The sequence below is a fragment of the Podarcis vaucheri genome (assembly GCF_965113315.1).
Source record: "Podarcis vaucheri genome assembly, chromosome: 9".
In the NCBI taxonomy this organism is placed as follows: domain Eukaryota; kingdom Metazoa; phylum Chordata; class Lepidosauria; order Squamata; family Lacertidae; genus Podarcis; species Podarcis vaucheri.
In genome coordinates, this window is record NC_138767.1 from 30,049,585 (window position 1) to 30,075,270 (window position 25,686).

Here is a 25,686-nt window from a genome sequence, read left to right on the forward strand (position 1 = left end):
TTTTTCCCCAGTTGGAGATGACAAACTGGAGGGGCGTATCAGAATCCTCTCCGGGGCAAAAAGGCTTCACGGAAGCTTTGTTGCCAGGAGGAGTCCAGCTAGGGTGTTTAGAAGAGTGAGCTCCCATTTCCCTTTAATACTGAGGGGGGGTTGCTCAATAACAAGCTACACAAGGAGATACATAAACAGAGATACAAGAGAGGGACAAACGGAGGGGAAGAGAAAAGAATATCCTATCAGTTTTATTCAGTCAAACACTCAAGTGCCCCTCTCGGCCCTTTCTGGGCAAAACTCCAATGGATCAGACCGGAGAAGGCTAGTAGAAATCCAAAGGCAATCTCTGCCTACAACTAAAACCACAGGCAACTAGCCTGGAAACCACGGGTCTCTTAACCCGGAAAAACCATCCACTCAGCGCTGCTCACAAAACTAATCCTAGTGCGGGGCCCTGTCTTCTTCCCAAACCTCCTGCTCTACTATCCATGACAGCCTCCTGCCTGATCTTAGAACTATGTTCAGAATTCCCTACTGGACGCTTGCACAGTGCAATGCAGGATTGGGGTCCGAGAAGACAAAGGTTTGAAAGGAAGCAAATGACCTTGCGTTCTCACGTACACGAGTCATCCCCAGCAAGGGTCATCATGCCAGAGGTGCAGCTTCATTTGTTTTTAGGGTTTATTTTTTTAGGGACAGGAGAGAGAGAGATTTTCCACGACCCTTCTGGCCACGCTCCAAGAGAAGGCATCGAGGAGAGAGAAAAAGAGATTTTCCACGATCCCTTTGGCCACGCTCCGAGTAAGGGAATCGGGAGAGAGAGAAAAGGACTTCCACGACCCTTCTGGCCATGCTCCGAGAGAAGGTGTCGAGGAGAGAAAAAAAGAAAAGTTCAGCTGTCGTGGAGATGTTATCCTTCCACCCTCCTCCCAATTTACTAATTTCAAACCATACTCAGGTCCTCGAATATCTCTCGTGGATCCCGGGATCCTTTTCTTTGGCTGGCTTGACCTTGCCTTTGCTCCCCTGGTTGAGCTTTCTGGTGACGATTGATTACCGCCCACAAAGAGGAGGCAGGGAGAGGAAAAAAGATCCCTGGGCTAAGGTTGCCCAGTGGTGCCCGATCCCCTCTATCTCCCCCCTCACCTTCACAGGAGAACCAAGAGTCCCTGAGCATGGTCGCCAAACTGTTAACGGAGGAATCCAAGGGCTCCCTTGGGCAAAAAAACAAAGACACCAACCAGGACAATTTGGAGCAAAACAGCAGCCTGTAGGCTTGGCTTTTATTGGAAACTGTCGCAACAGGACTCCCACCAACAACAAGATGAACCAAAATGAAAGCCCCGAACAAAAGAAGACCCCAACTTTTATTAGTTACTAATCCCCCAAACTACACCCCTAAGACTACATCAGAACTACATCACAAAAAGGAGGGGTTGAGGGAGGAGATGTGGAGGTAACCTGAGTATCTTGTCACCTGGCTGGTTCCTCCTTTCCCCCCTCCCCATGAGTACTTTCCAGGCGACAAATGGGAGTTTGCAGTTTCCTGCCCCCAGAGGGAAGAGCTGATTATTGTCTTTTGTTCCAGTCGTGTGGAATACACTCCCATATGCAAGTTCTTGTGACCTTGATGGTCTTCTGTCTAGGGCCATCAGGGTTGGAATAGCAACTGGGAAGGGCTCCTGTGTATGTGCTGGTATGCTCAAGGGATTATGACTGCCCTGTATCACACCTTCCCCATTTTGTAGTCCTTCCTTCATGGAGTAAAATAAAAGTGCAACGGTGCAGATCTGATGTATGGTTGATTTTCTATGAATTTATAACAGAAGCGTAGCGTATTTAGTGTGTTTGAGTGTGAGTGTGTGTGTGTGTGTCTGTCAAGTTTGTACAAACTGAATGATATTGGGGGGGGGGGGTGTTCCTGCAACAAAAGTACAGAAGGCTGTTAACATACTGTATGCAGTGTGAATGCTTTACTTTTCCCTTTCTCTGCAGATACATATGCAACTTTCCTCAGAAACAATTTTTCCCCTGGTTATTTTGCTGGAATGAAAATCAGGTGTTTTACAAAACGTGTGTGTTGCCTGCCCAGCCCTAAGGTACCTCAAAGTTACCATTTCCCATTCCACCCTCCCTAACTACCACCCCTAGATATGGAATGTTTCTCAGAGGCTCCTCCTTAATCCAATCCATGCATTTAATTTCCTCAAGTTCAAAATCACCATTTTCAAATTTTGTTCAGCAACCAAGCTACTGAGTAAGCATTTTTGAAGCTATTACTTGATTTATCTTCCTTTGTAATACTACTACAACCTTAAAAAAATTAGACCACTCCACATCTGTCTAAAGCCCTTTGCAGAGATTCAGTTTTTAGTATGTGCAGTAAAAGTATGGCTGCAGCATCTTTCCATCTGGGAAATAAAGACTCTTATCCTATGGAATTCATATCCTACAAGTGCAGCTGGCATAAGGTTGCGTTCAGTTGTAACAAGCACCTATTGCTGTAATACGAATAGTAAGCAATACACCTCCACCCACAATGCAAACATAATGTGACTTTAAAACATTTTAAATGCTCATTGTATCACATCTGATGTATTTCAGAGACTTGTGCACACACGACATTTAGACATTCTATTTATCAAAGTAATTATGAATTAGACTAGAGCCATTAATATAGTTTTATTTAAAATAATTTAGCAATTTCCTTCTTATATACATAATTGCATATAACGTACAACATGTACAGTACTGTACACATACACAGTGCCCAGCAATTTGTGTATTGTATGTAGGATGGGGTGAGGAGGGGAGAATTCAGGAATCAAAGATAGCCAGTTAGTCATTTCTTACTATGATCATGTCAACTAACAACAGTAAACAAAATGGGGGGGGGGGAGAGACAAAAATGTGCAGGAAATAAACAATGCAACAAAGGAATAAAGGTATTATGACAAATCACTCATCCAAAAGACCACTTCCCCTCTCCATGTGAATACATGGTTTAAAAAGAGTACTTTCCAGATTTTCAATGGCTAGTTAACTCTCACAAGCTCTAACATAGATGCTCTTTTCACTCTACGCTCTCAAGGACCAGACTGACACTATATTTTGCTTGAGGACAGGTATGCCTTTCTCCTTTCCTTCTCACTTTTAGTGTGGGTTTGTTGTAAAATTGTCACACTCCCTTTAGGCTTTTGGAGTAGTTAGGGATGATTTTACTCTTTAGATCAAGGTGTATGTATGCTGCCTGCTTATATTGTATTTTTACTGCCTTAAGCAGCTTCTATATACCCTATCATTTTCATTTCAAGTAAGCAATGTTTTTTTTAATTCCTCTTGGATGTTAATTTCTTGGGGCATAAAGACACATACTCATAATGGGCGCATATTGTAACCCAAAAAAATACCCTGAACTTCTTGTAGTGTGGAATACTACAAGAGCTGGATGTGCATGTGGGATCAGACACAGACCCTGTAACCACACTTCCATGGATGCTGAAGGTATACCTCTACTTTGCGTATTTTCCTGCTTCCTCCTGTAATGGACAAGTATAAGCTACCAGGTACACCAATGTTGCAGTGGTATATATGACCTGCCAGGACAGCAGAATCATGGGATCGCTCAACTATTTACATAAAATACTGTACACAATTTCACACGGCTATATTCAAAATTTTCAAGCTTCAAAGTATGCTCATTTAATAGCTAAAATAAATTAGAATCCAATTGTATCTTATTTAAAAGCTAAGAATCTGGGAATGTTTTACATAAAACTAATTTGGACTGTATATACCTGATCTCACTGCAAATTAGCAAACTATAACAACCATTGTTCAAGAAAAAAAGGGGGGGCTATGATTTCATATACCGTATGTTCTTGACATCAGTCATTTTTTTTAAGTAACAGGTACAAGACACTGATATAAATCAATAAAATAAAGTATAGTAACATATATTTAAAAATGGATGTAAATGAAGATCCAATATGCATGGTCTATGTCCACTACTTTATCTTCAGATTGCTGGTCCAATTCTTCCCATTTAAGCAGCGCTATCAAAAAAGGCAATCAATGCTTTTTGATCATAACTTCCCAAAATTTCCAGGAGAATGGGAACTTTGGTTTTCACATTAGTGCCTTTGAATTTAAATTTATCTATGAACAAATCTGTAATCATACCTGGAAGAAAAATGCAAATACTTATTATTTTGACAAATTGGTGTTTCCTTTTAAATTGAGAAAAGTAATATTTATGACAGAAGACTTTGGATATTTAGAGTCTGTGTTAATAACAAGTATTTATTTTAGAAAGCTTTGCAACACATGCAGAATGTGGTAAAATATCTAGTGACATGGAGCTGGGTGTCAGAAATCTGAGTGAAATCAAGAGTAATATAGAACAAATGAAATCAACTTTTTTGTTTACTTTAAGACAAGGTGTTCTGTAGCCAATATTCCCATAGATTTATTGGTACATCTCTGTGCATCTGCAGTCCTTGCTGCATTTATTTTTATTAAAATCTATCTCAATAATCTATAATTGTGCCCCTGTAGTGCCAAAGGAGAAACACGTATTTAAAGGAAACACACATAAATATGTGTTTCTCCTTTGGCACTACAGAGGCACAATAATACTACTGAATTAAAATTACACACGTAATTCATTGACACAGTGTCAGGGAACTGACATCAGAGGGAAAGGAGGTGATAGGGCTCCCAGAGACGGGGAGAGACTCAACAGCCAAAGCAGGGACCAGCAGGGGGAGCGCGGGGTCTCTGGAGGAGGATCTCAGTAATACTGAGAGAGACGCAGCAACGCAGGCAGGAAGCAGGGGAGAGAAAGGGGTGAGAGACACGTCCAGCGAAAATAGTGGGGAGGTGTCAGAAGCAACTGCAGGGAGACCCATGCTTCGTCGGAAGCTGTCACGTCGTGAGTCCAGGAGACGTGTTTCCGTTAAGGAACTTCTTTGTTGGAGGCGTTTCCGCAAACAGCCACTGTCGGACTCTAATAGTGACTAGAGCAGACATGTCTGAGGAGCTCTGTTACACACAGAGGTTTGTGGGGCCGCACAAACTCTGAAGGGGCACCATTTTAAGCACAAGCAGCTAATCATCCCCTGATAGCAGTCCGACAGTCTCTGTACGCTGCCTGTGCAGGAGAAAGCATCATGAGCGACCCAGCCGGAGCCGGAGTAGCAGGGGGAGGAGCTGATCCAAGCTTGGAAGAAAGATGCCGAGCATTGGAGGTCCAACTGGCGCTGCAGACGGCGAGGCTCGAGGAGAGGAGGGCTCAAGATGCAGACAAGAAGGGGAGAACCACTCAGTTCCCCAGAAAGGTACCAGGATTGGTGCAGAAGTTTGGGGGGGACCCCAAGGATTACCATGCCTTTAGGACTGAAATGCAATATGCCCTGAATGTCCAGTTTGATGAGTTCCCTGATGAGGAATCTCGAGTTGCTTTTGTAATTGGGCATCTTGAGAAGGGCGCGCGAGACTGGGTTCGACCCCTGATGGCAACGCACAACGATATCCTAAAGGACACTATGAAATTCTTTCGTGCAATGGATATCATGTTTTCCAGCGACATTGAGGAAGGGGCGGTGCGCAGACAGTTAATGGCTTGCAAGCAGGGAAGCAGATCTGTCCGTGAGTACTGGACTGAATTTACCATGCTGATTCACAGATTGGGGTGGGATTTATCGGCAGCACCCATTCAGATGCTATTTGAAGAAGGTCTTTCTTCAGCTGTGAAAGACGAGCTGGCCAGGAGCCCCAGGGCGGTGTCTATGGATCAGCTGACCAAATCTGCGCTGACCATTGGAGCGCGCCAGGAGGCAAGAGCCTTGGAGAGGCGGGAAGGGAGAGGGGAACGTTGGAAGGAGTTACGCATTCCAGACATTCCTGAGCCAGCTTTCCCGCCGGCAGAGCCGATGGAAATCGGAACAGCCCGCGCGCGCGCAGTTTCAAAGCCCAGTGAGGGGGCGAAGAAGGAGGGAAAGGGAGCCCGGAAATGCTATCTCTGCCAACAGCCAGGCCACTTTGCCAGAGTCTGCCCCCAGAGGAAGGAATGGCAAGGAATGGTGGGAGCTGTTGAGGGGGAAGAGCAGGGAGAAACGGAGCAGGTAAAAGCCAACGCCTGGTTGCCATCAGGGCACTGCAGCCAGGTCAAAGAGCAGTGAAAGTGCCCCTTCCCCAAGTGCCAGTGCCAGAAGCTCCTCGACCTGCTCTAGTGATTGAAGTGTCGCTAGAGCTGCAAAATGGACACCCCCTAAAAATAAAGGCACTGTTGGACTCAGGCAGCTCCTGCAATTTTATGAGCAAGGAGTTTGCTGCTGAACACCAGATACAGACTATCCCTTTAAGCAACCCCCTGCAGGTGACCACGATCGATGGCAGGGAACTGTTGGGAGGAGGAGTCAGCTTGCAGACCATCCCAATGATAATGAGGGTGGCAAGGCACACAGAACTGATAGCGTTTAATGTGGCCACCTTGGGAGGTGCTCCCATTATTTTGGGAATGAGCTGGCTAGCCCTACATGATCCGCTGGTGGGCTGGCATCAAAGAGTGGTTTCCTTCGGTTCCGCACATTGCTTAGAACACTGCAGGGGGGAAAAGGGGTCAGCAGGGGCCCAAGCCACCCTGGCAGGGACTGAAGTAATGGAGAAGGGGAAGGTGCCACCACAGTATGCTGATCTCAGCGACGTGTTCAGCGAGAAGGAAGCTGACCAACTACCTCCGCATAGACCCTTTGATTGCCAGATCAATTTACTCCCCGGAGCACAGCTTCCTGTAGGCAAGTTGTATGCCATGTCAGACAGGGAAATGCAGGAGTTGCGAGCGTTCATTGACAAGAACCTGAAGAGAGGCTTCATCAGAGAGTCCAAGGCAGCGGGGGGTAGCCCAGTGTTTTTTGTGGACAAAAAACACACGGACAAGCCGAGGCTGGTATGTGACTTTCGGGCCTTAAATGCAGTGACCGAGCCGGCGGCTTTTCCTATGCCCAGGATTGATGATATTTTGACCAGGGTGCGGAAGGGAAAGATTTTTACAAAGCTGGACCTAAGGGGGGCGTACAACCTGATACGTATAAGGAAAGGGGATGAATGGAAGACCACCATGTTCACCCCTTTGGGGGCATTTGAATACTTAGTTATGCCTTTTGGATTACAAACAGGCTCCGCGTGTTTTCAAGCTTTCATGAACCACGTACTGGGGCCTTTGCTCTACAAGAATTGCGTGGCCTTCTTAGATGACGTGTTGGTGTATTCGGAGAATGAGGAGCAACATGTGAGAGACGTCAGAGAAGTGTTGAGCAGGCTGCAAGCCAACAGACTGTGGGTGAAACTGGAGAAGTGTCAGTTTCATACCAAGGAGGTGGAATTCCTGGGGTACCGCTTGTCAGACAAGGGGTTGGCCATGGACCCCGGCAAGGTTCAAGCGGTGCTGGAATGGAAAACACCCAAGACCAAGAAGGATGTGCAGAGGTTCCTAGGGTTTGGAAACTTTTATCGTAAGTTCATCCGAAACTTCGCCCACCTGACGGCGCCCATCACGGACTGTCTCAGCAGCAAAAAGAAGTTTGTTTGGACGGGGGAGGCGGAGCGAGCGTTTGAGGAACTGAAAAGGGCCTTCGCCTCTGACGAACAACTTCTACATGTGGATTTACAAAAAAAGCTGAGGGTCGAAACAGACGCGTCGGACAGAGCCATAGGGGCGGTGCTTCTTCTGCAGCCGGGGAAGGAGGGGTCAGAGTGGCGACCGTGTGCCTTCTTTTCGCGAAAGCTGAACAAGTCTGAGAGGAACTACACGGTGTACGACCGGGAACTTCTTGCAATTTATGAGGCCTTCCGGAGATGGAGGCACCTACTAATTGGTGCACAACAGAAGGTGCAAGTGTGCACGGACCATAAGAATCTAGAGTATTGGAGAACTGCGCGAGTGCTCAACCAACGGCAGTTGAGATGGGCCCAGGAGTTCTCCAAATTTAACTTTGAGATTTGTTACGTACCAGGCCCGGAGAACGTTAGGGCGGACGCTCTCTCACGCAAACCTGAATATTTGGAGGGAGAGGGTGCACCCGAAGAGACCCATGTCATTCCCGAGGACCGCTGGGTGTGTGGGGCGGCATTGGTGGGGCAAAGGGAACTGGTAGAGGGAACGGGGCAGGATGAATACGCCCAGGACAAACTCAGGAGTCTTAGGAGGGAGGGAGACAAACCCGGGGGTTTTGAGGAGAGAAATGGGGCGTTGTACTACAAGGGAGCGTTATACATACCTGAAGGGGAATTGAGGGAAAAGGTACTCAAGCAACTGCACGATAACCCCACAGCAGGGCATTTTGGGCAACACAAAACCATGTGGCTGGTTACCAGGGAATTCTGGTGGCCCAAGGTTAGGGAAGATGTACGGGAGTATGTGAGAGGGTGTGACCGATGCCAACGAGCCAAGGGGGAGAGGCGGGCGCCGGCAGGTTTATTAGAACCACTACCCACGCCGGAAAGACCGTGGGAGGCAGTGGCAATAGATTTCATGACTGATCTGCCCAGGTCCAAAGGGAAAACAGCCATTATGGTGGTGGTAGATCTGTTAACCAAGATGGCCCACTTTATAGCCTGCTCACATGCGGTCACAGCAGAAGAAACCGCCAAATTGTTTGTGGAAAATGTGTTTAGGTTGCATGGCGCCCCCTTGAGGGTGGTTTCGGACCGAGGGAAACAATTTACTTCCAGGTTCTGGAGGAAGCTCATGAGCTTACTGCATGTAGAGGTTAATTTCTCTACTGCCCGTCATCCAGAAACCAACGGGCAGGCGGAAAGAGCTAATGGTGTCCTCCAGCAATATTTGAGGTGTTATGTTAATGACAGAGAGAATGATTGGGTGGAGAAGCTGGCGTTGGCAGAATTTGCTTACAACAATGCAGAGAACGTGTCCACGGGGATGAGCCCTTTTTTGGCCAATCACGGGTGTCATCCCCGAGCCTTCCCAGGGGGGGAGGGGGAGAACTGGAGCGTTCCAGCAGCAGAACAGTTCGTTGAAGAAATGGAAGCGATCCATCGCCAACTCCAACTTAATTTAAACCGGGCGAAGGAGGAATATAAGAGGCAGGCAGACAAAACCAGAAGGGAAGGGGAAAGCATTAGGGTGGGAGACCAGGTGTGGCTGTCCACCCAAGGGTTACCATTTAAAGGAGGTTGTAAGAAGTTAAGACCCAAAAGACTGGGCCCATTTGAAGTCACGCAACAGGTCAACCCAGTGGCTTTCAGACTCCGGTTACCGAACCACATGAAGTTGCACCCAGTGTTCCACAGATCGTTGCTGTCATCGTATATAGGGGACAGAGAGGGGAGGGTCAATAGGGGACCAGCGATGGAGGAAAAAGAACACAGCTACCATGTAGCGGAGATTCTAGATTCCAGGTGGAAGGGAGAGCAAGTAGAGTATTTGGTAATGTGGGAAGGGGAACCGGAGTCGGAAAACACCTGGGTCAGGGCAGAGGATGTAGATGACGAGGTTCTAATTGAAACTTTTCATCAGAGATTCCCTCGTAAACCCCAGCCAGTGGCGAGGTTCCGGAGGGAATACTTCGCCACCACCGACGAAGAAGAGGAGTTGGAGGGGTTCTCTGATTCCGAGGTGGAGGAGGATTCAGCGAGTCGGAACGAAGACCGATGGAGGGAAATGTTCGAGACGTCTGAAGATGAAGAGGATTCGTTTCGGGGTTTCAGCTCCTCACCGCCCAGAGGAGAGGGAGGGGGCGGGGGGGAAGGGGGCCCTGGAGGGGAGGTGGATGTCAGGGAACTGACATCAGAGGGAAAGGAGGTGATAGGGCTCCCAGAGACGGGGAGAGACTCAACAGCCAAAGCAGGGACCAGCAGGGGGAGCGCGGGATCTCTGGAGGAGGATCTCAGTAATACTGAGAGAGACGCAGCAACGCAGGCAGGAAGCAGGGGAGAGAAAGGGGTGAGAGACACGTCCAGCGAAAATAGTGGGGAGGTGTCAGAAGCAACTGCAGGGAGACCCATGCTTCGTCGGAAGCTGTCACGTCGTGAGTCCAGGAGACGTGTTTCCGTTAAGGAACTTCTTTGTTGGAGGCGTTTCCGCAAACAGCCACTGTCGGACTCTAATAGTGACTAGAGCAGACATGTCTGAGGAGCTCTGTTACACACAGAGGTTTGTGGGGCCGCACAAACTCTGAAGGGGCACCATTTTAAGCACAAGCAGCTAATCATCCCCTGATACACAGTCATTCAGAGTCTGTGTGCAATTTGCTATCTGGGCTTTTGCAATCATTTTCATTCAGGATAAGATCCGTATATGAAATATATGCATTATAGGTGGTCTGATTCCTCCTTAGAAATGAAAGGTAAAGGTGATTGTACTAAGATCATGTGCACATCAGAGCTTTTGCATGGGAAGTCTCTTATGTTGTACAGAACTACCACCCTAGAAACAGACCTCTCTTTTCACAAGATAAAATTTAACAAGAATGGAAAAACAATACTACAGAAAATTAGGAAAACTGTGTTAATGAACCAACCATAAAGTCTTTCAAGAGATGTAGGTTGTTTTTTGTGTTCTTTGAGCAGCTCCTCTGCCTCCTCCAAAATGCTGCGGTACTCTGGAATCAGGAAGTCTGTATTTCCTTCATGAGCCTGCAATTCCTTAAATTGATGTTCATAAAATGTTAAGACACTTACAAACCCTCTAAACCTGACAGAAAAGTTAAACATTGGGAGCTTAAAATGCATGGCTACACAATGACATATAAAAGAGATAGGTTAGATTTTCGCCAGCTTTTAGCCCAGGTGATATTCATAATCCTTTGCTAAGAGCCTCCATCTTTAGCCACAAAGAGGATTTCCTTCTATTACTGTCCTTTGCTACAACAATTAAATAAAAATCAACTTTCCACAAAAGCATATTCAAATTCCTTTCTGTACAGTTCAATATAATTTATATTTGCATGCTATTACTTATATGGTTTCTAGTAACTGTGTGCAGGGGAAAATGTCCCATTTGGCCTCTTCTATGGGGATGGGTAACTCCCATAATCTCTGAGCACTGACCATTCTGGCTGGGGTTGATGGGAGTTGAGAATCCATTAGGTTCCCCATCCCTGATTTAGAAGTAGATTTGGTCTGCATGAGGGTGAGCAAATAGATTTCATGTTCCGATAGGACCAAAGTGCTACTGATTGGAAGTTCAGCTGATCTAAGTGTGATTATTAATCTTGGGTCCCTTAAAACCCTCCTTAATAGAGTTCAAAAGCAAACAAACATGAAAAACCACTACAGTGTCCCTTCATAGTACTTATAATTTTGCAACTGACAAAAGACTTACTTTTAAAGCATCCAACAGTTCAACCTTTTTAGCCAACATTAGCTGATATTCTAATTTTGGGTGGATTAGCTTTAAGGTGTGGTTCACAGATACTTCATTTATATCTAAAAGATCACCACAAGAAAGCAACTCGTTAGTTTGTTAACTTTTATGCATTTCTAAGTATCCCAAGAAGAAGAGAATTAAGAATTCTTACCACATGATATATTGAGATTAATTTTTCTTTTAGTGGCTTCTTTAGAGAGCACATCCTTTAGAATGGATATTGTGGATATATTGTCAGATTTGAAGTAGCCCTCACCTTTCCTATATAGAAGATGTTAGAAATTAACAACTGGTAAAAACTGTGCCAGCCTTTACTTCTTACAAGGTTCAAACTCGTCCAGAGATATTAAAAATACACAATCCCATCTTTCTAGTTTCTCCTCATACACTTCCACTATAAATACCCTGACTTATATTTGGAGGACTGAACAGAATTATGCTAATTCTAAACAGTTTAAATACAGTGGTGCCTCGCAAGACGAAAATAATCCGTTCCGCGAGTCTCTTCGTCTAGCGTTTTTTCGTCTTGCGAAGCAACCCTATTAGCGGCTTAGCGCTATTAGCGGTTTAGCGGCTATTAAAGGCTTAGCGGCTAAAAGGCTATTAGCGGCTTAGAAAAAGGGGGGGGCGGAAAAAAATCGGAACGCTCGCAAGACATTTTCGTCTTGCGAAGCAAGCCCATAGGGAAATTCGTCTTGCGAAGCAGCTCAAAAACGGAAAACCCTTTCGTCTAGCAGGTTTTCCGTCTTGCGAGGCATTCGTCTTGCGGGGCATCACTGTAATAAGCTGTTGAATTTATCTCTGGTAATTTCTGTCTTATCCTAGAAACCTTAGACAACTCTCACTCACAAAGGTAAGGAACCTGTGGCCTTCTAGATGTTGTATACTCAAAAGTTCTAGAGAATTCAAAGGGGCTTATTACCAGGTAAGTGAGATTACAATTGCAGCCTAAAGATGTTTAGGGCTAAGTTGTACATAAAAAAAGGAAATGTCTTTTCTTAAGTGAAAAGAAAAAGCTGGACATTTTTGAATGCAATGATCTGAACAAGCATGCTTTACTGGGATCTACTTTTCAGCATTTTATATATTGCCTTTCAAATGAAACCAGCATGTTTCAGGAACTGTGTTTCATTTTACCGGTAAGTACATTCAAGTTGTGTATCCAAAAAGGTGTTCTGAAAGTAGAAGCTGACACTCTCCCCCACTGGTGTCTTGTCGGGAACTTCAGGCAAGCAAAACACCACCCAGGAGTGAACTTCAGCAAAGCTGAACTGGCCTTTGAGGGTTAGTGTATTCATGGGTCTGAATAAAAAAGAAAAAAAAGCATTTTGTTACAAAAGGGCATCTACCATCAGAAACAAAGGCTACTTTCTAATGGTACAGCAAAACAATATGAGGTTTCTTTGGTTTGATCTGTGAGAGCCATAACCTTCAAGAACTAACTTGGAATGTCAATCTTTATACTTTTTGCATTTTGCTACGTTTTAGCAGGAAGATGTTCTCCCTACAAAGATAACACCCAACATCTACACAAATTCCCATTTCCAGGAGATCCATCAAATCAACCACCTCACTCCGATAGAAGAAACTCCTTAGTTTGAGAAAACTCCTCTAAATCCAGTCCCTGTATTTTCATTGTAGATGCTGCAGGTGTGCTTCTGGGTTCTACTAAGCGCTGCCTGGAAATGCAATCAAATCCTCTATTCAAATTTAAACAAGCCAGTTGTTCTCAGAAATACCTGTCACGATCAATACAATGCGTCCTCTGATGAAGTGAAAGTGGCTTAATCTGATACTGCCGAACTTGACAGGTTTTTGGTTGAACTCTTGGAGTTACATATGCTTGCAGAGTCCCATACCGACCTTCAATTGATAGAATCTGTCCAAGGAAGGGGGGAAAGAAAGGGGAACTAACTTTCATTTTTGATGACTTCATAATTACCAGTTCTAGCAGATGGGTACCACCTTTATCCAGCAAAACACAAAGACATTTTCAAAACATCTATTTAACCATCTGTAAAATACTAAAATTAAACCCAAAAGCAGTCCCAATGAATTCAGTGAGTTTCTTCCAGGTAGCCGGTAGCCTTAACAACCGTCACATCCAACTTTATCTCAGACTAACACTGGAAAAATGCCATGTAGAAGGCTTACGACTCCTATGGTGTGAGCATTTTAAAGTGTGCTTCATGTGTTTCTGTTATCTCACTGGTAGATCTGAGTGCTATTCATCTTTCCTATGCAAAAAAGAAAGCAGTCAGTAAGCCTCAAACTTCACTCCCTCTCTTCAACTAGAGGAGGGTTGAGTGAACCACAACAGCTTAAAGGTGGAGCTGCAGCCTGCATTGTCATTCATGTAAACTGTACTAAAAGAGGCTTTAGAATTTATACTGTACTTTAACGTCATCATAATCACATCTGCAATCTCCCTAAATGAAGATGTAAAACTGATTTTTTAAATTAACTGTGCTATATTCTAGTAAACCTTCTATTGATTTTGTTAAAATTTATCTTGAAATCACTGTGTTCTCAACTCCATTTTCATCTGAAATGTGAATACTGAAAACTTACTCAGAACACTTTTCATTGTAACACCACTGTATTACCCATACCTCCCTGAGAAATTTAATGACCTGGGTGTCTGGCAAACAGCCATAAAGAATGATGCTACATCAGCAGCCTACACTTGGCTAATATATCTTATAAAGAACTAGTCATTTGAAAATTGCAATGTGGGAACTTTATGACAATTCACCCACGCCATTATAAAATGGGAGTACTTTCAGAGGTAATCTTGGTATCTCTCACTGCACTGAAAAGGGTTTAAACTTTTAATAATCTATTTTTAATGCATGTTCAAATTATTTTATTCTTATTACAAATTGGTTGGGGACTTTTTGTTGTGCAAAGCAATTCATACACTTAATAAACCTATCCAATGGGTTAAACCTTATTTCTAAAAATACAAATTTATTGCAAACTATCCTATAGTGCAATCCAATGTATATCTACTCAGTCCTCTGGGCTTCATCTAAGTACAAGGGTACAGGATTGCATTCAAAGACTTCCATTTTATATATATCTCATTGTTTAGTAGCTTATGACAAGTCATCATGGTAAACAATTTCTCTCCACACCACAACAGTCTATAATTGAAAATAGAAATATAATTTATGAATCAAAACAATCAATACTTGTTTCTATCTTCTTTTAAAGAGAAATATCATTAATCTCTGTTTTCACAGATGTTCCTACCCAGGATCTTTACCACCACTGCTGCTCTTTGGATAGGTTTTTAAGTTCACACACTCAACAATATGTACAATGAACATGTTTAATCATAATTTATATTTAAAATATATAAGCATTCCTATATTTTACCTTAAGCTCCAACCTTGTGGTATTTACTTGACAGCGATATGTGGCAAGAAGGAAGTTGCCATTTGGCTGTGGAACATGAAGATTGTGAAATAACATACTGAGAAACAGCAATAAAGGCTCAATTTTTTTATTTTATTTACAACTAAAGCAGTTTAAGTCATTTTAGTAGTAGCTGTTTTCTACACGAATCAGTAGAACATTTTCTGTATGCTTACAATACAGGCATATGTATTGCTACTCAAAAATAAATCCCACTGAGTTCAATGGATTTATTCCCATTGAGTAAAAGCTTGCAGCCTTACTTACAAATCTTAAAACTAGGAAAGTTGTTCTAAAATTTGTTTGTTTGTTTTTTTAAAAAAAACAAGGCACCCTGTGCTCTATGTGAGAAAGGAAGACAAAATAAAGTAGCGACAACAATTATCATCATCATCTTAACTCTCTGCAATATGCATTCAGGGCCGAAGCAGAAAACCTATAGCTGGATGGTCATTGAGTGAAAAAGTTACAAAAATATTAAAATCATAAAGGTCTGATATAATAAATTAGGTTGCAATCTTATGCAAATTTACATGGAACCAAGCACCATTTGACACAACTGGCCTTACTTCCAAGTGAACATACATAGGATTGCTTAAATCCTAGGCATGTTTATTATTTAGTAAGGGATTTTTATCCCACTCTTCCGAAATGTCCTGTTTGTCAGCTTCAACAATCAAACTTCACTAGAATACACTCCATGAAATTAAAAGCTGATATTCAGCTTAAGCATTTGGAACTAAGTAGAAAAGATCTGGCATTTTACATACCTCTGATTCGCAGTCAACAACACTAACAACAGCTGAATTTTTATCCACATCCTTTAGATCTATTGGAACATCACACTATGGAGAGAAACAGTAGCAGGTAATAGGAAAGGTCAACATGCGGATGTTTCAAATATACTTTCTCAATTTAAATAAGTTATCTTCCCTGAGAAATTTTACAGTAAAAATAATATTATGGTAACTCAAAAACAATGCACACAGTAGTAAGGAAAAGGTGTATATGATGTAAAAGCACAAAAAGGAGCTGGTGTCAAAAAAGGAATCGACTGTCATCAAAACAAGTCTAAACCACACAGATTACTAGCAAATGCTTAGTGCAGATATAGTTTGAAATCCTAATCATATTGTTCCCTTGGAAGTAAATGGGTGGGATAAAAGCATGTATTAGTGATGCATGACTGTAGCCAAAGAGCACAATTTGAAGAAAGTTAAGTGCATCCAGATCTCACTGAAAAATATTTTAAACATCCTTATGGTGTACTCAACTTTCTGCACATTGCACCAATAACTTCAGCATGTATCTTTGAAAAGTTAGTGCTTGTGTTGACTTCTACATAGCCTGAAGGGAATGAGCCCATCTCACCCAGTTACAGTCATTCTGCACAAGTGCAAGTTTCAGAGAAAAATTAGTGGATACTACTAAATGGTATTCCACTTAGTGAATTATCTAATTTAATATAAAAACAAGCTAACACATCTTTAATTTTAAAAATAAAATCAAAGTTTCCAAATACCCAAGTCTACAAAGTTATTCTAAATAATGTCTCACCTGAAGCAAGACAGTATCAATTGCTGCCTGGACTTCTAAAACAAGGCTGTAGCTTGCATCATCTCTATTTAATGTAAACTTATCATTTATGCTGAAGGTTGGGACTGCTGACACAGCAGTGCTGGACTGAGAGGACTGCTGGTATTTTTCACGCTCATGAAGTACCTTGATCTGTAGCTGTTCCAATTCATTCCTATGGCAAACAACAGAATGGTAGGCTAAAAAAGCTGCTCTATGCTACTACAGCAGCAAGAATACTCATCGCAAAGCATTGGAAGACTCAAGATCTACCCACTCTGGAAGAATGGCAAATGAAGGTGATAGACTATATGACATTGGCTGAAATGACCGACAGAATCCGTGAGCAGGGGAAAGAGACGGCGGATGAAGATTGGAAGAAATTTAAAACTTATCTCAAGAAATACTACAAAATTGATGAATGCTAAAATGTTGAGGTTTTTAGTAAGAAAAGGAGATTACAGCGACAAAAGATTAAGTAAGAGAAAAGAACAAATAAGGGATAAATTTGATAAAATTAAGTTTAGGATTTGCTGAAATAATTTTGGAAATTGGGATGTAGAAAGGGGAGGTTTGGGGGAGTCAGAGAAGTAAGGTTTATGAAAAAAGGAGATGAAATTATACATGTTTGTTTGTTTCTTTATTTGTTTGTATTGTTTATAAAAATTTTGTAAAACCAATAAAAAATATTAAAAAATAAATAAATAAAAAAGCTGCTCTAGATAACAAGCTGATGCCTGGAAAACAGTTTTTACCTTGATATTTTCCATCTAGACTGAAAAAAATGTTTTCAGAAATAATTCCACAAATACTGGATATAAATGAACTTCATTTTCTATATTTTTTTCCTAATACTTGTTTTCCTTTACTTCCTTACTTTGACACCATCTTTCAAAAATTGTTCAAGTCAGTGGACAGAACAAATATGTTTTGGTAACATCTGTTCAGTTCTACAGCTTACTAAAATTTATCTGAGGTAACATTATTTTGATTTTTTGCTTTATTTAAAAAACAGGGTCTCTTCCTATGAAATGTCACAAAGGGATCAAGAAGCCCGGTCCCAGCTGAATGTCAGTTCACAGGTCTCCACTAACTTACCAAACGGGCACTGCAACTTATATAATATCTATTTTAAGTCTGAAAAAGGCAGAAAGCATCTCTTTCAGTACATCCACATAGTAACAATTTTGCACTAGAAAGGTGAAAATTACGGGGATGCTTACAGGAAACCAAACAATGTAATGAAGTGCACATAGCTGAAACTATGATACTATTAATGAATTGCTGTACTATCACAAAGATTCTACTGGAAATTTTGTAAGTTAACTGATGTATAGTTATAACCCAGCAGGTAAGGTTAGATATCTGCTCCGGATATCCACCAGCATAAGGCAAAGATTGCTATAGGATTTTCTCTTTTGCATTGTAATAAAACAATTTATTACCTTAAGGACAAAACCTTGTTCTGCATTTCATGAGTCATCTTTAAGCCATCCCCTGATCCACATTCTCTGTGGGTAGGCTCTGTAGTCAGTCCTGACACCCAGCCTAAAAGGAAGATATGAACAATTATGAAAAAGTTTTCCTGATGGGTTATGAAGGTAACACTGTCAGAGGCTCTAACCAGGATCCTTAGGGTCTGAAACGGAGAACCAGCACAGTGAACTATCATAGAAACCTGGAATAGCTCACTTGGTGGAATACGAGGCTCTTAATCTCAGGGTTGTGGGTTCGAGCCCCATGTTGGGGAAAAGATTCCTGCATTGCAGGGGGTTGGACTAGATGACCCTCGTAGTCCCTTCCAGTTCTGCAATTCTATAATTCTATGGACTGTTCATATGCAGGGATAAAAACCTCCATCAAGTTGAAAAGGACATACAACACCAGCAACTGGTATGCAGATGAAGCCCCTTCAATGGCCCCAGCCCTGGTCAGCAGAGCACTATACTATCTGATTGCTGTGCATCCAGGGCCCAGATTCCCAAGTTAAGCTACTGACTTCAGGGAATATGAGCCAGAGAACACATTCTATGACTCCATTGTTATTTTTTTAAAAAAATCCTGTTAAATGTATAAAAATTCCAGATACTTAGAAACATTTAAAAAAATAACCTGAATATGTTGATGTTATGATCTCATCATAGCCCTCTTTCCCAACACAGCCACCTTGAACAGATGTGACACTTTCTGACAAGGCCTAAAAATAAAACAGAAGAAGACTTGAGGCATAATACGTGTGTTAGATTCTATTTAATCTTTAAAAATGGTATCCGTTGAGAAAAAAATATACTGTATTTTTCCGTCTATAAGATGCCCCCATGTATTAAGACCATGTATCTTTTCTGGGACTCCAAATTCTCTCAAGGGACAATAAGAATAGCCTAACATGACTGTTACATGCAGAGATCTGTCCCATCTGCTTCTGACTGCATTCTTGTGAGATATAAATGCCTGGTGCACTTCCTAGAAATTTATCATTTTAACTGTCCAAGGATAGGTTCTTAGGGCACACTATACAGCTCCATTGCTGAAGATATGCAAGTCTGTGCCTGGTCAGTGCATGGGCAGAAGAGCTGGAAACCCAGGTGTCCTGCTTTAAGTTCCATGCTGGTAGAAAAGTGAAATTTAAGTGTACGAAATAAATGAAAACCACTTCCCAGCTCTTCTGTTAGCATAATAGGAAGCATCACAATGGGACTTTACATAATTCTCAGCACCACATGTGGCTCATCTCCTCTCCTGGGAATAATTTTATGACTCTGCACTGTTCAGCAGAAGAGTGGAGGGGGAATAAGAGGAGGGTTTGAGGATATCTCTCTAGATATGCAAGCTTCAGCTCTGCTGTAGTGCTGCATCACAGCCTGAATCTCTGATATTTATATATTTCTATTAGTTTCTGAAATATTACATTGGGCATCACCCTGTACCTGTGGGATCCTGGACAGACTTGTGCAGTTCTGTCCCAGCCTCTCTATTACAGGGCTGGAAAATCTGTTGCTCTTCAGATGTTCTTGGACTCCAGTTCCCATCAGTCCAAGCCAGCATGGCCAACAGATAGAAATTATAGTAGTTGTAGTACAAAATAATCTGAAGGGCCACAGGTTCTCTATCCCTTCCCTATTCTAACATTGGCATTCAGCCTTTACCATACTTGCTAGTAACACATATGGCTCACTATATGTGAAAGCAATATTTGACAGAATTTTGTTTATTTAAAAGAAAGTATACTAAGAAAATTCCTCCTACATAAAGTAGTCATTAATAAACTTACATATTCATATCTAAGGATGGGGCTCTTTCCATATTCAAAGTTATAGATTTCTAACATTCCATCATCGCGACCGATGATCAATTCTTTAACTCCATCTCCCAAAATGTCAAAGCTATCCATACATAAGATGCCTGAAAAAAAGGACAGGAAGCATGTATCTACATCCAACTGACTAATCATATCGCCTTGCAAATCTCACATGCAGTTTAGGAACCTAGGAAACTTTCTTAATTATACAGAGTCTGGTCATTTATCCATCTAACTCAGTACGGACTGGTAGCAGCTCTTCAGGGTTTCAGACAGGAGGCATTCCCAGGCCTACCAGGAGATGGCAGGGAATGAACTAAAAACTTTTTTCAAACCAAGCAGATGCTGTACCACCGAGCTATTGTCCTTCCCCTTTAACAAAATAAATAGAACTGTGTTAAGAACTATCACCCAATACAGAATGAAATCAACTGAACATCCTCACTGGAATTACTGCATTAATACTAGGTTCTTAAAAGCAGAATGTTAAAATTTATCTATGAGAAACTATTACATATTAGGTGGGATTATTGTGTGATAGATGGGTACCGTATTTTTCGCCCTATAGGACGCACTTTTTCCCTATCAAAAATGAAGGGGAAATGTGTGTGCGTCCTATGGGGCGAATACAGGCTCCGGAGCGCGCCCTGTGCTGATAACCGCAAGCCTTGCTGGGGTTGGGGGCTGGGGTTGGGGGAAGCTCGGGCTCCCAGACCCCCAGCCCCGAGGCTAAAAACGAAGCCAAGACAGCTAGCAGGATCCATCCTGCTCGCTGTCATGGCTTCTTTGCTCTTTGGGGCTCGGGGGGGAAATTTTTTTTTTCCTTTATTCCCCCCCCCCCAAAAAAATAAGTGCGCCCTATGGGCCTGTGCGCCCTATATTGCGAAAAATACGGTATTTCACTCCAGTAAGTACAGAATTTATAGAAACAACCCCAAAATGAATACTAACATAAGGCATTGTTTGTTGGATATACCACATCTGCCATTTGTACACTTGCACATATAGCAGGATACATCTGCCACAAAAATGGTAAAACTAGTCACACACTATTATTATTAGTTTGAAATCTGATGTCATATTGGAATGTTTAATGTCTGCAAAGCATGGAATTGAAGTTTGGAAAAATAAACACACTGTCCTCCAAAATAAGTCCTATTTAGAGTTCAAACCAAAGTTTCACAAGAGGGCTGAAGAACCATTTCCCAATGGTCCAAAACTGACCAGTGGGATGATCAAGAAAGCACACACCAGCCCCTTCTCATCCTCTCACTACTAACCCATGTAATTACACAATTAAGAAATACTTGCAGAAGAATATATTTCATGTCAATGTAGTGTTTGTTGGTCATTGTTTCCATGCTGAAGTTACACAAATCTAGAGCATCAATTTATTAATCAGAATCACATTTGCATGCAGTTGTGTTAATCTGCAGCAGCTTTACCATCTCCTAGGTCGCCTGAGTGCTGTTTCTGCTTTTAAGCGTCCTTCTGTATTCTTGTCCTTTCTTCCTTTCATCCTTTCTTGTTTACTTCTCTGGTGGGAGCCCACAATCAAGAACAAGACTGATTGCATGTTAAGAACTGTAATCAGACTTGCTTCATCTGTATTTTTAATTTTCTCACCAAATTCTAATCAAGAAATAAGTGGGGAAGCTGGCTGTAAACTTTTCCATTTGAACCAGGTGCAAGTGGACAAGGTCAACAGGCCTGGCAGATCTCATTGTTTGTAACCATGTACTTTTTGCAGTTTGAAAACCTTATTTTCCAAACACATTAGCATAGGTACATACTCTCACTCATACGCACTCACACAAAGTCCCCACTCAGCAAGTGATGAAGTGGGGAGAGCCTCTTTTCTCCCTTCAGGTGGGCATAATGTCCTTTCTCTCTGAACCAGATGCCAGCTACACTGGCACAGCCATATCCACATTCCCCAATAAAAACATGGCCAAAATAATATATGCTATGAATGGCATGCAGGAAAAAAGGACAGATGGTGGGATTGTTTTTGGCACACCCTGATATGAGTAAAATGGAGGGGACAACATACACAGTCCAGGTAGAAAACATAAACATTGAAGTCCATGTTTGAGTTGATGGTAACCGTAATTGTTTTTGAGAGTTGACAGTGGATGTGATATTTCTTATAAGTTATTTTATACCAATGCAATATGCAAACCACAGTACTAAAGGGAGCTATTTCTCACTGTGCCTGATGTGAATAACTATGATCTACCGGGAAACTCTTAAGACACCTACCACCTCTTTTTTTCTCATTTTCAATTTTCCACTTTTCTACTGGAGAAACACCAGAGATCTCTATTAGGCCAATTTTACCATCAGATGTCCCAAACAGAACTTCTTCACCAGAGTCACCTAAGAAAATAAATTAAAAGTAGGATTAGTTTTTAAAAGGCTTCCATTTAACATTAGATGCAGTCCACAAAGATTCTCTGTATCACACTAGCTCAAACTGAGGTAGAGAGGGCAGGAAGGAAGAGTTGCTTTGGTATGTTCCAGCCAGTGGTGTAGCGTGGGTTCTCAGCACCCGGGGCAAGGCAAGTAATTTGCGCCCCCTAACCCGTGGATTTTAGCACTCGAGTCTCTTCCGCGCCCCCCCGATGTTGCGCCAGGTGCACCCCCCACGCTACGCCACTGCTCCCACCACAAGTCTTCAGGATAGCCATCCGAAGGCTGGCGCGGGGAGAAGGTCTCTCTGCCCCACCGCCAGGCTTCGGAGCAGCCTTCCGAAGGCTGGCGGCGGGAGGAGGTCTCTCCGCCCCACCGCCAGCCTTCGGAGGAGGTTCGAGGACAGTGGGGAAGACGCGCTGCACTTCCCCACTGTCCCGGAGATTTCCCTATGGACTTTCGTCTTGCGAAGGGCCGGCCAAACGCGCCCCCCCAATGTTGCGCCCGGTGCGGCCAGCACCCCTGGCACCCCCCACGCTACACCACTGGTTCCAGCTCCAACTCTATGAATAGAGGCCCCCTTTGGCAATCTTCCAGTTTTGAGTGCTTGTTCTTGATGCTTGGGATATAATGGTGATTCTGTTGGTGTACTGCCTACCCTACTGCCCAACAGTCTCCTAATAGTAATACTAGGACTAGGTATCAAGTCCTAGGCAACATTACAGATTCTTAATTAAAATCCATGTCGTGCTTTTTATTGAAATAAAATGCACCAAGAAATTCTGCTTACCACCATTTCCATTGTTCAAAGTCAGAACTGTGGGTGGACCTGGAACTTCCATTTCATACAGCAAATCTGACCCCTCAAGAAAATGAAGTAGAAACACTGTTAGTTTCAACCCTTGACTTTTTCTTTCATTTCAATTTAGAGCGATGGGAAGGTGGTGTCTTCCCTGACAGGTGGTGTAAAAGGAAAGCTTTTAAACAAGCAGCATTATTTTTCTGCCTTTAGGCTAGGATAAAACCTAGGGCCTAACCTATCCTATCTAAACCAAAGCCATGATCTCATATACTAAGTGGAAGAATAAAGCTTTACCACCCCACCCCATGCACCATCCCTACCCCACCCTCTTTCCTCCCCAACCTTATACTGCATGTAACACTAACGTCTCACAACAAATGAAACTGATCTGTAGAAAACACAACCTGAAAAAAGAGACAATGCAGTACTTTTGTAAACCGAGAAATCTTTAATAAAAATTATTTTAACAAATATTTAAAAAACCAAGGGCATGTAAGTGTATTAATATGGAACAGAAACAGAAAATACTGGACAAACAGTCAGATGTTATATAAAGTCACTAATTAAGATTCCAAACAAAGCATCAGGAATAATGCAGGAGTCCAGAGCTTCAGAAAACTAGGCTTCTGCTAAGGACAAGGGGAAAGCTGTTGGAAGGATGTAATTCCAGGGATCACAGAACTCCTAAAAGGCATATAGGAATATAGGAAGAATATAGGAAGAAGAAATTAACTGGCCCAATTCAGTCATGAAAGGAAAGGCAGCCCCATAAGTGACAGTTTTGAGGCTCAGCTATGCAACTTGGAGTTTACCAGTTATCAGATGAACTGCACCAATAGGATTTTTAAATGGGATAAACCTTTGGAATAAATATCCCGAAATACAATTAAAATAATAATACACTTCTGTTTTCTCAAACAGGTATTGACAAGGTATCTACTGGCTATTTAACAACTACTATTGATAATGGCAACAATTAAATAAGGTATACCTGCAAAACTCTAACGACTCTATCTTGACATGCCAATACTGGTGTAATGCAAGACAGCTTCTCTACTGGAAGGCAGAGAACATCATTGATTTTGTCTCCTGATAGGTAGTAATGCTGATCCTTACAGTCACAGTAATGGTTATAGACATAGCTTGCACCAAGAAAGAGATCTGATCCGGATATATGCCTAAAATGATAACAGCAATAATCAATACTATATTCCAATCATTGCCACCAAAAGTTAAAATATTTCAACTACCATTCCTATGCACAAGCTATTATATTTTGTTAAGACTGTACAGGCACTTAGGATCAAATTAAACAAATGTTTTTAAACAGTAGTCTGTTGGCCGTTTTAGAATAAGTGAAGCCCCTTCCATTGGGATCAGGAGCAAAGACGCCATCTTTCCCCACTCAGCATCTTCAAGGCAAAACCCCAGGTCTTTAATATGTGTCTGGAAGGGGGGGGGGGGAGCTGCTGAAGGAGATTAGAGACGTGGAAATGGCAAAAGGGTTAAATGTTCTCATTTTCCAATCACCCCCAACAGAAATATTTTTTCCCTATTTGAGCTACCATTATACATGGTTTCCAAATGACACATAGCTTAGCCTCCTAGGTGACTAATTCAGAAGAACAAATTTGGTCTGCAATTTAAAAGGAAACTGGCAGAATAAAATGACTCTTATTTGCTTGACATTACAATAATTTTTACTTGCTTCTGTGTAACGTTGGATCTCCTGCTGGAGAAGCACTGGTTTTGATCATATTGTTATTTTATTGCTACCACATTCTAAGTGGTAATTATCTTTCAGGCATTATTTTTAGGTATTCAATCAATGCAATATTGTTTTATAAATTATATCATTCGCACATCTATACAGAGCATACATATGTTTGATTGCAATCACAGGAGCATGCTTACAAAAGAGTCTTACTGCTTTTGAAATCACTGCACTATATATAGAACCTTCTTGACAAAATTTTATTTTAAAATTCTTAGGGATATTCCGTCTCTTTGACAGCTATTGTCTAAATTCTAAGTAGCTTTGATAAGCAGCAGTAATTCAGCTGAGATATTACAAAAGGCGGATTAAGGAAAGAGAAAATAGTATTCCACTGATTATGCACAGATTTAAGGCAAGGCTAATGACAGCTAGAGAGAGTCTGAAGTATATAAAAGGCTGACATAGAAAAGAAAATAGAATCAAATCATGTTTGCCACTATATCAGTAGAAAACAGTAACCAGACAGGAGCATCAAATTTGGATTTGGAAAACCCAGAATCAAACATCTGGTCACTTATGAAGCTCATTGTGTTACCTTTGGCAAGTCAATTTCTCCCAGCCTATTCCCATGGTCATTTGGGGGATAAAATACTGCTTTCAACTATTCAGAGGAAGGATGTAAGAATTAATAAAGCTTCTAAATATTTCTAGTTTAGTTCTGAATGTAAAATGGTACAAGTAAGAAGAATGTTTATTCAATTAGTTTATTGTAGAATACCGTGATTCCAACCTATTTTTGGAGACAGATAATAGTTTTCCAGGAACTGAAAGATGCATAAAAGAAGTATCATTGCCCATGATGTGTACACCAATTCAACTGTTGGTAAACAAGTTCTGTAGCGATCCATAAACTTGCAGATCTTGTTTGGCTGAATTGATATGTTTGGCCAGACAACATGTTTTTAAATGTTTTATCTTCTTACATTTCATCATTGAAGTGTAGAGTTGGAAGGGACCCTGAGGATCATCCTGCAATGAAGGAATATGCAGCTGTCCCATACGGGGACTGAACCTGCAAC

At 42.0% G+C, this 25,686-nt stretch overlaps 1 protein-coding gene across 4 annotated transcripts in view; it reads right to left on the reverse strand.

The window, feature by feature from the left end:
• Nucleotides 1-2,663: 2,663 nt before the first annotated feature.
• BBS7 (Bardet-Biedl syndrome 7) overlaps nt 2,664-25,686 on the reverse strand; it is a 29,504-nt gene continuing 6,481 nt past the window's right edge. For 2 of the 4 annotated variants that reach the window (XM_082237825.1, XM_082237826.1), the window contains exons 5-19: nt 23,882-24,068; nt 22,879-22,951; nt 21,939-22,055; nt 19,650-19,780; nt 18,491-18,575; nt 17,824-17,926; nt 16,361-16,553; nt 15,574-15,648; nt 14,765-14,830; nt 13,123-13,262; nt 12,521-12,685; nt 11,535-11,644; nt 11,339-11,442; nt 10,536-10,659; nt 2,664-4,176 (exon numbers count right to left, since the gene is read on the reverse strand). In XM_082237825.1, the coding sequence (XP_082093951.1) occupies nt 4,040-4,176; nt 10,536-10,659; nt 11,339-11,442; nt 11,535-11,644; nt 12,521-12,685; nt 13,123-13,262; nt 14,765-14,830; nt 15,574-15,648; nt 16,361-16,553; nt 17,824-17,926; nt 18,491-18,575; nt 19,650-19,780; nt 21,939-22,055; nt 22,879-22,951; nt 23,882-24,068 (1,810 nt within the window). In that variant the 3' untranslated portion in view covers nt 2,664-4,039. Of the gene's footprint in view, nt 4,177-10,535; nt 10,660-11,338; nt 11,443-11,534; nt 11,645-12,520; nt 12,686-13,122; nt 13,263-14,764; nt 14,831-15,573; nt 15,649-16,360; nt 16,554-17,823; nt 17,927-18,490; nt 18,576-19,649; nt 19,781-21,938; nt 22,056-22,878; nt 22,952-23,881; nt 24,069-25,202; nt 25,269-25,686 lie in introns of all 4 variants that reach the window. The other 2 variants (XM_082237828.1, XM_082237827.1) reach the window with 2 other exon arrangements.